This window comes from Mustela nigripes, chromosome 17, assembly GCF_022355385.1.
Source record: "Mustela nigripes isolate SB6536 chromosome 17, MUSNIG.SB6536, whole genome shotgun sequence".
NCBI lineage: Eukaryota > Metazoa > Chordata > Mammalia > Carnivora > Mustelidae > Mustela > Mustela nigripes.
This window is the reverse complement of record NC_081573.1, coordinates 53,551,621-53,564,087: the sequence shown is the minus strand read 5'-3', so window position 1 is coordinate 53,564,087 and position 12,467 is coordinate 53,551,621. Positions and strand designations below refer to the sequence as shown.

General features: G+C 52.5%; 1 protein-coding gene across 1 annotated transcript in view; it reads right to left on the bottom strand.

The window, feature by feature from the left end:
• Positions 1 to 12,467, bottom strand: part of PLCG2 (phospholipase C gamma 2) — a 146,760-nt gene that overhangs the window by 78,120 nt on the left and 56,173 nt on the right. The window contains exons 6-7 of the mRNA XM_059383063.1: positions 6,415 to 6,499; positions 4,937 to 5,020 (exon numbers count right to left, since the gene is read on the bottom strand). Of these exons, the coding sequence (XP_059239046.1) occupies positions 4,937 to 5,020; positions 6,415 to 6,499 (169 nt within the window). The remainder of the gene's footprint in view (positions 1 to 4,936; positions 5,021 to 6,414; positions 6,500 to 12,467) is intronic.

Genomic DNA, 12,467 nt, shown 5'->3' with positions numbered 1-12,467 from the left:
GGACCCCCTAGGGAAACCCACGGACTCTGACCTCGATGGTCCCGTTGAAGCAGGACACGGAGCAGGAAGACCAAGGCCACCCAGGACTCTCGTCCTCCTGCCTCAGGAAAGGACAGGCCGTCCTGGGGGCCGGCTGTGTGTGGGACTGCTCTCCATGAGCCTTCTTCATCCTCTCAGTAAGCCTGGAGCCGGGACTGTCACCCCAGGTAACAGACAAGACGGAGCGTCTGGAAACAATGCTGCTGTCGGCTATAGTTAACACTGAAGCAAGATCAGTGCCACCTTTAAAAAAAATTACAGCCAGGGGCGCCTGGGTGGCTCAGTGGTTTGGGCTGCTGCCTTCGGCTCGGGTCATGATCTCAGGGTCCTGGGATCGAGCCCCGCATCGGGCTCTCTGCTCCGCAGGAAGCCTGCTTCCCTCTCTCTCTCTCTCTCTCTGCCTGCCTCTCTGCCTACTTGTGATCTCTGTCTGTCAAATAAATAAATAAAATCTTTAAAAAAAAAAATTACAGCCATTTTCTCCTTTAACAGGCAAACGAGCAAGAGAAGACGCCTACATTCGGAGCCCAGGGGGGTGGCGATGGACGGCAGAAGGCTGTGTGTGCTTGTCTGCTGGTACCCTGCGGGGCTGGGGAGGCCCTTGCTCTTGGAATCACACTGGACACGATTTGGGAACTGATGAGTATTTGGAAGATGCTGGAGAGCAACTCTGAATCTTGGGTTTATGGGAGCCCTTGCTAGACAGACTTCTCAGATGGCTCCAGGATGTCCTCCTCCCAGCACCCACAGCCCTGCATGGTCCCTGCCACTTGCAAAAGTAATGGGACGTACGTGATTATACGTCTATGACTACGAGACGAGCACCTGTCTTGCCGCCTTTGAGGAAGCCAGCACCCATGCAGGGCAGCCTCATCTATGAGGGAGTTTGGGCAGCGTCTAGGAGCTGTGGGTGGCCTCTGACCAGCAAGGCACTGAACCCTCAGTCCTACAACCTACAGGGAGCTCACTGCTCTATATCCTCCTGGGCTTGGAAGCAGTTCTCCCACTCGAGCCGCAGAGACCACAGCCTCGGGCTGAAAATGGGAGAGCCCCCAAAGCAGAGAATACAGCAAAGGCATGCTAGAATGCCCACGCTCCGGAAACGGAAAGAACAAGGTGCATCAAGGGGATTCTGCTAGGCAGCTACTGCAGAACCGTAAAGCATTTCCAGAGGAATCTCCCGGAGGATCCGGAGAACAGATGGTACAGAAGGCCAAGGGGTAAAAACAGTAACTGACCACCGCATCCCACGGCGGTGAAACTCAAGTCCTGGACCAAGAGCAAGAAGGAAATCAGCCAGCCGTCCTCACTGCTGATCAGAGCCTGCGGGTGCCTGACGCCCAGAGCGACTAAGCCAGGGACCTTCACACGTTTGGGAAGGTAGCAGAGCAGGAGTTAGGAAGCTGGGTACTCAAGCTCTTATGAGAGAACTGATACCAGCCGGATTTGCCTCAAAATCCCATGGGCAGAGGGAACTGGGTTAAGAGCAAGATGAAACAGAAGGGCCCTGAGCTGATTGCTGCTGAAGCCGGGGGTTGTCAATCACCATAAACAGTCCTGTCTCCCCAAAGGAGCCTAAGAAATCAGGCTGAGCTTCTAAGAGCACACAGCTGTTGTTTCCCTGGGCTCCGAGCTCAGGAAGCAAATGATATGCTGACCCTAGGGGAGGGGCGTTTACCTACAGGAGCCAAGCTAAGGTTTCTCAAGGTGGCCCCTACCTATAGAGCCTGGGGCTTTGTTGTTCCAATTCCAAGTCAGTTCTGCCCTCTGGTGCAGGAGATTCAAAGTCTTTGGGGCCTGGTAGGCAGCAGAAATCAGTTGAGAGAGCTGGGCGGGGGGGAGCTGGGGCAAACCAGAGAAGGCTTGCTTCCTTCCTACCCAGATGTCTGCACCGGGAACTCAGAACCTATACAGAGCCACGTGTCAGTGTTTTTTCAAAAGCAGCAGAAAATCTAGATCTTAATATGGAATCTCTGAAGTTTTAAATGTAGGCCATTCATTTTAAAAACATTTAAAGCATTAGGTCAAGTGCCATTGAACGCAGGCTCAACAGAAGCGACCTTGGTTGCAGATGTCTTCCCCCCAAACTGGGCAACCTAAGTTACCCCCCAGAGGATTGAGGGATTCTACAGAAATCTGACTCAAATTTCTCCCCCCCTCCCCCTTCCCAAACACACCCACATTAGCCTTAAAAATAACCGTCAACCAAAGTGCAGGTTGAAATAGGTCTTAGGTGGAATTTTATCACAGTAGAAACACACCACCCTGGGCTAACCTGGGCGGGCAGCTGCATTAGCTTCTGTGCAAACCTCATTCTCAAGCTTTGCCTGCCATCTGTCTGAGACAGCAACGTGAAATTTCAAGGCAACCGATTATAAAAACTGTTATTTGCCAACTACTTTTCTGGAGTGAATCGAGCTTTTCTCAACCCTGGTCAATTGCATAAGACAGCAGTTGTCATTATTCTGGTTTTCCCTTGTGCATTGTCACCAACCATTGTCACTGTTCTCCAGAACTGATCATCAATAACACTTACAGGTTTTAACCTAAAAAACATGTTTTGACCAGCTATTAAGGCCGTTTTTTTAAGTTCGTTTGCATATAAAAAAGGGGAGGAAGGTTACGTAATTTAATAAAGTTTTATAACCAATGACCCGATTTCATACCTTCATTTTACAGAGGCGGCTGAGTGAAGCGGGGGAAAGATGACTTTCCCTAAAATCACCCGTGGTGGGTCAAGGTCAAGCTGGGGCTGCAATCCAGGTCTTTGAATCCCCAAAGCCTACAGAGTCTTTCTACTCTATCTGGCAAACCAAGAACTAATGTGTGAAAACGCACACAATGCAGAGGAACGTTTTACTCTACAAAATAATATAATAATAATATAAATAATAATAATATAAAATAATGTATTTTTCCCCAATCTAGGCAGGCTGGAAATGCTACTTCCATGTCTTGGTCTCAGATGATAACAATAAGCGTCTTCTAGCAATGGTGGTTTTTGTGGTTTTGTTTTTGGTTTTTTGTTTTTTTTTTAAAGATTTTGTTTATGTATTTGACAGGCAGAGATCACAAGTTGGCAGAGAGAGAGGAGGAAACAGGCTCTCCGCTGAGCAGGGAGCCCGACACGGGGCCCAATCCCAGGACCACGGGATCATAACCTGAGCCAAAGGCAGTGGCTTTAACCCACTGAGCCACCCAGGCGCCCCCCCCCCCCTTTTTTTTTCCCAAAGCAGGCACCGTGCCCAATGTGGGGATTGAACTCACCATCCTAAGGTCAAGATTGTGCTCTATCAACTGAGCCAGCCACGCACCCCTCCCCCCTTTTAGTGACTTTCAGATGCTCATCATTTAAAAATGCCTACGCTCTTGGGGCGCCTGGGTAGCTCAGTGGGTTAAAGCCTCTGCCTTTAGCTCAGGTCATGATCTCAGTGTCCTGAGATGGAGCCCCGTGTCGGCTTCTCTGCTCAACAGGGAGCCTGCTTCCTCCTCTCTCTCTGCCTGCCTCTCTGCCTGCTTGTGAGCTCTCTCTGTGTCAAATAAATGAATAAAATCTTAAAAAAAAAAAAAAAAAAAAGCCTGCACTCTTGACCTTCCCGTCCCAAGCCCTCATTCAGTCCTCCCTAGAGCCCAGGGCGGGCAAGAACCCCTGCCCCCGATCGCACAGACGAGTAGACAGAGGCTGAGAGTAGCGGGGGGCCGGCCCTAGATCACACAGCTAGCTGGAGAAACCGGAACTCTGGCTCCGAGCCCCAGGTCCTCTCTGCTCTGAACCCACCTCTGCCACCTGCAAAGCCCTTTTCCAACAGCAGTGGCTCCCGTCTGTGGGGTGAACACCGCCCACCAGCAAGGTCTACAGATACTTCACCAACGCCAGTTTTTAAGCTTTACACCTTACAGGACTTTTTTTTTTTTTAATCGCAAAAGTAATATGCTCTTTGGAATGAGTCAAAGAAAATGGAGGTGTGCAAAGAAAAAATGCAATCATCTCTCCTGCCCATCTGCCCAAACCCCTTCAAAACACAGACAAAACCAACATTAGAGGTGAAGTGTGTGTCCTTCCGTACTTCTTCCTTTTTTCATAAAAACACACAGAGACATGTGGAGGATTATGATAACCGTTTTCGGTTTTCATCAGACCTAGTTCCTCGCATGAATCGGCTGCTGGCTTTGCTCACCAAGTATCACGAACATCCCCCCAGATCAACAAGCACACAGACTCGGGCTTCTTCATCAGCCGCATAATGTTCTGTGGGATGGACGGGACCGTAATTTACTCCACTATTTCTCTACTGAGAGGCAGGCAGATGGCTCCCAGGTATTTTGCCAGCATGAGTAATGCTGCAATAAACAATCTGGTAATAAATTCCTAGGTCCCCGTGCCCTCATTCCTCTCAAACAGAGTCCCCAAAATGCCACTGTCAGGTCAAAAATGTATGCACATCTTAATTTAATTTTAAAATGGCATATTATCTTCATAAAAAAATCCTCATACATAATGAATAAAAGCATAAAAGGAAGGAACACACGCATAATCCGTCCACCCAGAGATGATCTGCCTTAATAATTTGATAAATCTCCTTCTACAATGAGATCAAGCAGCTGAGTTAACGGAACTTTTTTTACTTTAATAGGCTGCGATTAAATTCCAGACTTCTCCCGTTCCCCCCAGGAGGGTACGAGAGAGCCGTCACCCCCCCCCCCATTTCCCCATAGCTCTCTCAGGTGTCTACAATTTAACAGAAGCAAACAGAATGTCCTGGTCATTTCCACTGTGTCTTTCCTCGGCGAGAAGGGACACTGAGCCCTTCTCCTGGGTTTCTTCGGAACATGCCGGACTTTGAAACACAGGGGAAACAAAAACATCACTTGATCATTTGCTCAGGAACTATCTTACCGACTTTTGCTGCTCAAACATAAGTTTTTTATAGAACAGGTGGAACTGCTCAAAGCTGAGTTCATCTTTGTGTGCACCAATTTCCTGTAAATTAAAAAAAAAAAAAAGTGACCATGTGATCTCTGAAAGTCCCCTACAAGAATGCCACCGTGCTGTGACCAGGCAGAACCGCTGACCTACAGCACTGGCTACACGCAAAGTCACCTTCTTCTGAACCCAAACTGTCCACGGGTTTCCTCATTTATCTGCCTGGAGAACATACCCACCAGGGGCCCCATCAGGTAAGATCCTGACCTTGACCCCCATCATGGAAGAGCCGTGGCCAGAATTTCAAAAGCGGGAATTTACAACTCCTCGCTCTGGGGGCAGAAGACATTTCCAAATCCAGACCTAGTCTAGGGTCATTCTAAAAGCATGGGAAGACCAACCAAGCCTTTGGAGTGGGACAGAGCTCAACTCTAGTCAACGCTTATCCCCTGCATTGCTTAATGGCTTTGGGTAATTTACCCGATCCGTTTTGACCCTCAGTTTCTTCATCTGTAAAATGGGAAAACCACCACCACCCTCCCTAGAACTTCCCCAAAACCAAACCAGTAACATCTACGTATCACCAGCTCAGGAAAGCCTTGATCAAGAACAAGATTCCAACGATGCGACTTTGAATGGCAAAGTCTCTCTCTGTCTCCATTTCTGCCTTCTCACAGTAGTAAGAACATTCTAGGCAGGTCAAAAGATGGCCTGATAGCCACAAAATGGGTTAACTCATCCGTCAGCTCACTGGCGCAAAACTGAATGTGCTTTCTTGGCTAAGGAAGCCTGTGACTGGGCTTGCCACTGGCAAGGCCACGTTGAGTCTACAACTCGAGCTAGAGAGACAGAGGGTCACTGGGCTCCTTGAACGGAGTCGGGCTCTCTCTAAGCACTGGTCGGGGGGCCTACACATCAAATCCATCCTTACCCGTTCAGGAAGGTCCCACCTGCCCTATCCTGTGTCATCACTCACGGAGAGACTTAACCTGCCACCGATCTACCAAGAGCCTAATTCACCAGACCATAACCAGACTAAATGATGGATGAGGGCAGGCCAGGGAAGAGCCAACTCAGACAACTACGTTATGAGGACTTGGAGACAAAACGCCACACCCCTGACAGCCTACATAAGGAACCTTTCATAACATTTTCCAGAAGAAACACATTCGTTGGTGTTACTTGAAGGAAAGTAGGCTGTGGGACGATGAGGCAAGAGACAGGCTATACTGGGGGGAGCAAGGCAGACAGCCCAGCAAACACCGTCTGTGGAGGACGTCCTCGGCTAGGATTGAGAACAGGGTCCTACGACCTTCACGTGGTCTCTCTGTCTGGACTGGGACAGATGCCACTGGAGGTAAGGTTCCTCCTGGCCACCATTCGATGGGGCTCAAAGGCTAAGGGACCCCAAGTTCACAAAATTGCCAGGCCAGCCAAGCTAGGGAACTTACCACAAACTTGTCTTTGAGGAACTTGGCACTGCTCACTTTGAAGTTGACCAGGGGTAAGATGGTCTTCAACTCTCGGAGGCTGATGCTGCAAAAAAAGAGAGACCCCAGCTCTATTCACCTCGAGGGGCTTCAACGGTGGAGGGTGTGGCTGTTCCCACCCACCCCACCCCCTCCCCCGCCATCTGGAGCCCGCTGTGAGCCGAGGGACTGGAAACATCGAGGTGGGTCTGGAAGCTCAAGGCTGGTCTCCACCCTTCAGGGATGGCACAGACTCAGGTCACATAAGAGATTCAAGGCGTGAGCAGAGCATGGTGCCAGGAGACCAGATAGCCTTTGTAGATATGAAAGATCCCAGGGGTTCAGACAAAGATGGGGGGTCAATGAAGGTCAGAGGGCAAGGGGGCAGGAGCCAGCCTCATGCGAGCACCTACTACGTGCCAGGCCGCCCTGCGTGTCGTCTGGGCAATGATGGTCCCTAACCCCTCCGTACATCTGACCCCCCACCAGGAAGCATTACCCACCCTCGGGGTTCAGAACAGGCAACAGGGGAGGGGTTTGGGAGGGACACGCTGCTCGAGGTCAGAGCTCGGTGACAGCAGAACCCAGGTTTGAATCAGATCCCAAAAGGTAGAGTCATGTGCACCACATCACAGAAGCCTTCACGCGTGATTTCACTTGGACCAGGTGGCAAGTTCGTCACGGAGGAGAGAAGGGGAGAGCACATTCGGGGCGGAAGGAATGCCCGGACCAGCACCGGTTAACGGCAGTGGCTGCAACCGCTGGGCACCGCTCTGGGGCCTGGACGGACAGACGGACACTACTCCCTCCACGCTCTAACGCCCTGCTGAGGTGGGGACCGTCACTGCCTCCATGTTTTGGGTGAGGACACGGGCTCAGAGAGGTTCCGGGCGGGGAGGTAGAAGGGGTGGCCTGCAGGGCAGTCTGCCTGTAATCACCGTATTTCCCCACCTCTCCGGGGACAGCGCGAACAGGGGGTTGGGATAGGGGGGAGCGTGGGGGCTCAAGTGCACGGCATGCAGACCCCTGCGGCCGCAGAGCCGAGTGTCCGCTAGGGCGAGAGAGGGCAGCCTGGGGGTGTCGTTGGTGTGGTCAGAGAAGACCGTCTGTGTTCTGGAGACTGGACAGGGCTGTGCGTGGCCAAGGAAGGAAGCCTGCCCAGGATGTGGGCAGAAAATGGCCCAGTTTCCCCAACGTTGTCAACTCGGCCTCTGCCGGTACATCCGGAAAGCATGTTACCCTCAGCAGCTGCCCCTGCAGACAACTAAGGGGGACTCCCCGCCGTCCCAATGTCCCCACCTCCAGCCTCTGTAGTCTAACAGCCCCCCTCCCATCAGACCCCCTTACCTGCAAGAGGCTGCCCTAGCCCCATTGCCACGGGGCCAGCACCAAGGGCTTTCCCAAAAACATTGGGGTGGGGCTGGCCTGGCAGAGAACCAAGCAGGCTGGCTGAGACCCTCTGTCTGACCCAGCGCCCAGGCTGTCCAGGAAGCGACTGGCCAGGACAAGATGAAGAGAGAGGACCAGCAGGGGCTGGTGCTCCAAGACAGGGCAAGGAGAGGATCTGGCCAAGCTGGTGGCCCTGCAGGGCTCATCCAGGACCAAGAGAGAAGTCAGAGTCTCCAGGCAAACCCAGAACCTCCAGGCACAAATAGGGTCAAGAAACCTCCCGACCTCCAGGTACAAAGACAGGGACACTAGGAGTCAGTGGGGCAGACGTCAGATCTGGGGGCACTGGGCTCTAAGCTACAGGGCACCCAAATCAACCTGCTCCAAAAGCCCCACCTTGGAGCAGAGCAGTGGAGCCCCCCAGTAAAGGTGGGGGCCACAGAGCTTCCTTGGGCTCCTAGGCCGGGATCTTGCCACTGCGCCCCCCTCTCTGGGCCTGTGGGTCTGTGCTGCACCGCCTGACCCTGAACCACGACAGGCTGGAGGGGAAGAATCCAGCAGCCCCTGACTTCATCCCCTCCCCGTTTGGAGCAAGGTCACATCCAGCATCTCAGCCCTCTCAGGACGTCGACGGAGGACAGCTCTGCAGGCCGTGGCTGTGACCGAGGCAGCTTAATTCTGGCTACTACGCAGAGGCACCTCTGCCCCACGTCCTTCCCAGTAAGCTTCCTGCACGCTAATGCCCATCTCAGAGTCTGCTTCCTGCCCACTCAGTCCGTGACTGTGGGTTAGGACCAGGCCATTTCCTCTGGAGAGGGAAGCCAAGAAATGGTCCCCGCCACAGGCCACAAAGAGCACCGCCCCGCTTCCATGGCAGGCATCACTCCACGATCGTGGCACCTGCCTCTGTTGGCCGTGCCAGGTCCCAGCTCCTGGGGCACGGTACCCTTACAGCCTTTACCATGATGCCCCCAGGAAACCTGCCTGCCTCCTGGAGGCTGGACCGACACCTCCACCACCCCTGGCTTCATGAGCGTTAAGGACAGCACAGCGCTCCGCATAAGCCAGGAACCGCCCAAGCACTTTCACGAACTCACCCACCGAGACCTCACACCAACCCAGGGAGGCAGCAACTGCTGGCTCGCTCATACAGCCTAGAAAACTAAGGCGCCGAGAAATTAAGTCATTTACCCAAACTCACACAACCAGTAATGGTTAAAGCGGAGATTTGAGCCTCACCACGGCCCCAAAGAACTTTCTATGATGATGGAAATGTTCTAGAACTGGGCTGTCCGATGCGGTAGCCACCAACCACATGCGGCAACTGAGCATTGGAAATGTGGCTAACATGACCCAGGAACTAAATTTTTTAATTTTATTTGATTTTCATTAATTTAAATAGCCACCTATAGGTAGTGGCCACCATATTGGACAGAGCAGCTCTAGAGGCTGGCTTCTAGAAGAATCCCGGGGTGGGGGGGTGGGCACCAACATCCAAGGCACCAGCATCTGCTGGGAATTTGTTAGAAATGCAAAACTCTTGAGCCCCAGGCTAGACCTAGTGAAGCAGCGTCTCTGTGGGGGGGGGGGGGGGCGCTGCTCCAACCTGAGGCCAAAGCCCACCCCCCCAAGCCCAATGTGCTGGGGCCACACTATCACCTTCATTCCTGCTGAAGGAGGGACCTGGACATACATCCTTGTCTCCCACCTGCAAGCCCTGCCCCTTCTGCCTCCTGAAACCCAACACAGTCTTCCCTCTGCCCCTGCCAGGCTGAAGAAAACCGGGCAGACCACCTTCGGCAGATGCAAATTCCATGTTCTATGCCCGGGGCAAAAGGCAAAGAAATGTGCACAGGAGACCCCCTGCTCTCAGGCCTGGAGGCTCCTGCCCCCTCCGCAGGACTCGGCCACTGAGAGCCTCCCACCAGGGAACACAGTTCCAGGGATCCTCACGGAAGGTTTCGGGGGCTTTCTCAAGGAGTATTTTGATCACAAAAATGTTCACCTTTTGCCCCAACCTCAGAACCTAATTCCCAGATAAGAGACAACTCAACCATAAAGCCTCAAAGATTGGGGTGGGTTGGGGGTTCTCCTCTAAAAATCGAGCCAAGAGTTACCGTTAAAGCATCGACACCTTCGATTTAGTCTCCCCAGGCCTGGAAATGTCACAAGGAAAGCTTTCCCAAGCTAGAATGTTCCATTTGCTCAATGTTATGTCTAGGAATGAAAGGGAGAACTTTCCAACAAACACTAGGAAGACCAAACCAGCGAGACCCCCGACCTCAAGGAGCCTCTGCCAACGTGAGCGGCAACAGGAAGCTAAGACTCAAGGAAAGCAGAGCCTGTCTGCCCAGTGTGGGGTGGGGAGTCATGGCACAAGGCCAAGAATGCTGCAGTGACCCCGAAAACTCTTCTCCTGAGGGTGCTGTCCTATGTTCACTTGGAACACGATTCAGTGATAATGTGACCATAAGGAAAAACTAGAACACAGATTAAATGACAAACAAAAGACAACTTCTCAAACCAAGTCTCATTCCCATTGGTGGATTTCTAACGTAGGCTCCGACATCACTTTCCTGAAGAGCTACGAGGAAGCCTAGATGTTCTTACAGTTTAACTTGACCTAAAAGTGGTCTAATCTCCCCTTTTTTAAGGTGGGCTGGATTCAGTAACTTATTCTCCAAGAATGGCGGGGCAGGGAGTGAGTTTACAAAGGAGCTATCTTCCCAATGCCACCTCGGCCAGGTGACCAAGGGTGACATCACCGCTGACAAGCCCTGGAGAACACACAGCCCTCCAGGTGAGAACAGGACGACAGGATAAGAGTTCACCTCTGTGGGGCGCCTGGGTGACTCAGTGGGTTAAGCCTCTGCCTTCGGCTCAGGTCATGATCTCAGGGTCCTGGGATCGAGTCCCACATCGGGCTCTCTGCTCAGCGGGGAGCCTGCTTCCCTTCCTCTCTCTCTGCCTGCCTCTCTGCCTACTTGTGGATCTCTGTCTGTCAAATGAATAAATAAATTAACAAAAATAGTTCACCTCTGCGATATTCGTCCCAAACACCCACGACCTCAGCCTCCCCATCACTCCTGTCTCGTCATGACAAAAATGTCCCACCAAAACCAACTAAGGGAGATGCTAGGAGATACCTGGACGTATCCCTCAAATCTGTCAAGGTCATCAGGAAAGATGGAGAAATGGTCCTGACCCAAAGGAGACGAAGCGGCAAAACAAAGCGGTGTAATGGGGGGACCCGGGGTCAGATCTGGAACCAGGAAGAGCACTTCGGTGGGGAAACAGTGAGCTCCAAATGCCATCCAGGGCTCTCCTCAGAGTCCTGTGCTGATGCTGGTTCCTCCGCTTCCACAAACACGACTTGGCAGTGCACGAGGGGAGCCTGAGAGAGACCCGGGCACAGGGGTATTTGGGGAGTTCCTACGGTATCTTTGCAACCTCTCTCTAAATGTGAAGTTATCCCCAAATGTACCTTTTTTACGATTTTGAGAGAGAGAGCACACACGCGTGCACATGCACAAGTGGGGGAGGGGCAGAGAGCGAGGGAGAAGCCGGCTCCCCGCTGAGCAGGGAGCCCGATGCAATGAAGTAAAATGAACGAGTGAAACAACGAAGCTGAAGGGGGACCATCTACTGAAACAAAGTGTCGCTGGGGTTAAAGGTGCTTATCATTTCATATCACCTTTACAGATTCTAGTGCTCAGAACTTATAAAGTTTTCTATAATGCACATGAATTACTTTTATATTTTAAAAAAATCCACGTATGCTTTCATAATGTTAAAGAAAAGCATCATAAAAACTAGAAAGAATGAGAAACAAAAGGTCCTGTGGTTCCTACCAGGGTCAGCCCTTGAAAGCTGAAGGACGACAAAACCGCGAGGTGGAAGTTTTAAATGTGCAAAGGAGAACCTGAACGGACATTTTGCAAGATGAGACAGACAGTAACAAGCACATGAGAAAAGGTTCAACATCCTTGGCCATGAGGAAGAGGCAAAACAAAATCAAAATGAGCTATTCCTTCACTCCCATGAAGATAACTAGGTTTGAGAGAGAGAGCGCGCGTGCGCGGGAAGGAAGGGAGAGGGCAGGGCGGGAGGAGGGAGGAGGCAGGGGGAGGAGGGAGGGGAAACAAGCTCCTGCAGGCAAGTGGGAAGCAGGGAGCCCTGGCGCAGGGCTGGAGGGAGAGAAGGCTGCAGGCGCCCTGGAAAGCGGCCAGGCGCTCGGTGTCAGGATGGAGCCCCACTACCCCTGGTTCGGCACCTGCACCGCTGGGTCCTGCACACAAGAGCTGAAAGCGGGGCGTGCACACCCACGTTCCCAGCAACCTTCCTCACAGCAGCCACAACAGCGAAGCCATCCCAGGGCCCATCGACTGATGAACAGCTCAGCCACAGGTGGGCTCCCCCTTCGGGGGATATTACGGAGCCTTCCAGAGGAGGGACATTCTGACACCTGCCCCTGGAACACGGAGGAACCGCAAAAACGTTGGCCTAAGTGAAACGAGCCGGTCACCCCAAGACCAAGACGGCCTGACTCCCCTGGTACGAGGCGCCCAGCGCCATCACTCTCCCAGAGCCCGGAGGCAGAGCAGAGGTCATCAGGGTGGGGAAGGAGGAAACTGGGGGCGGGGGGT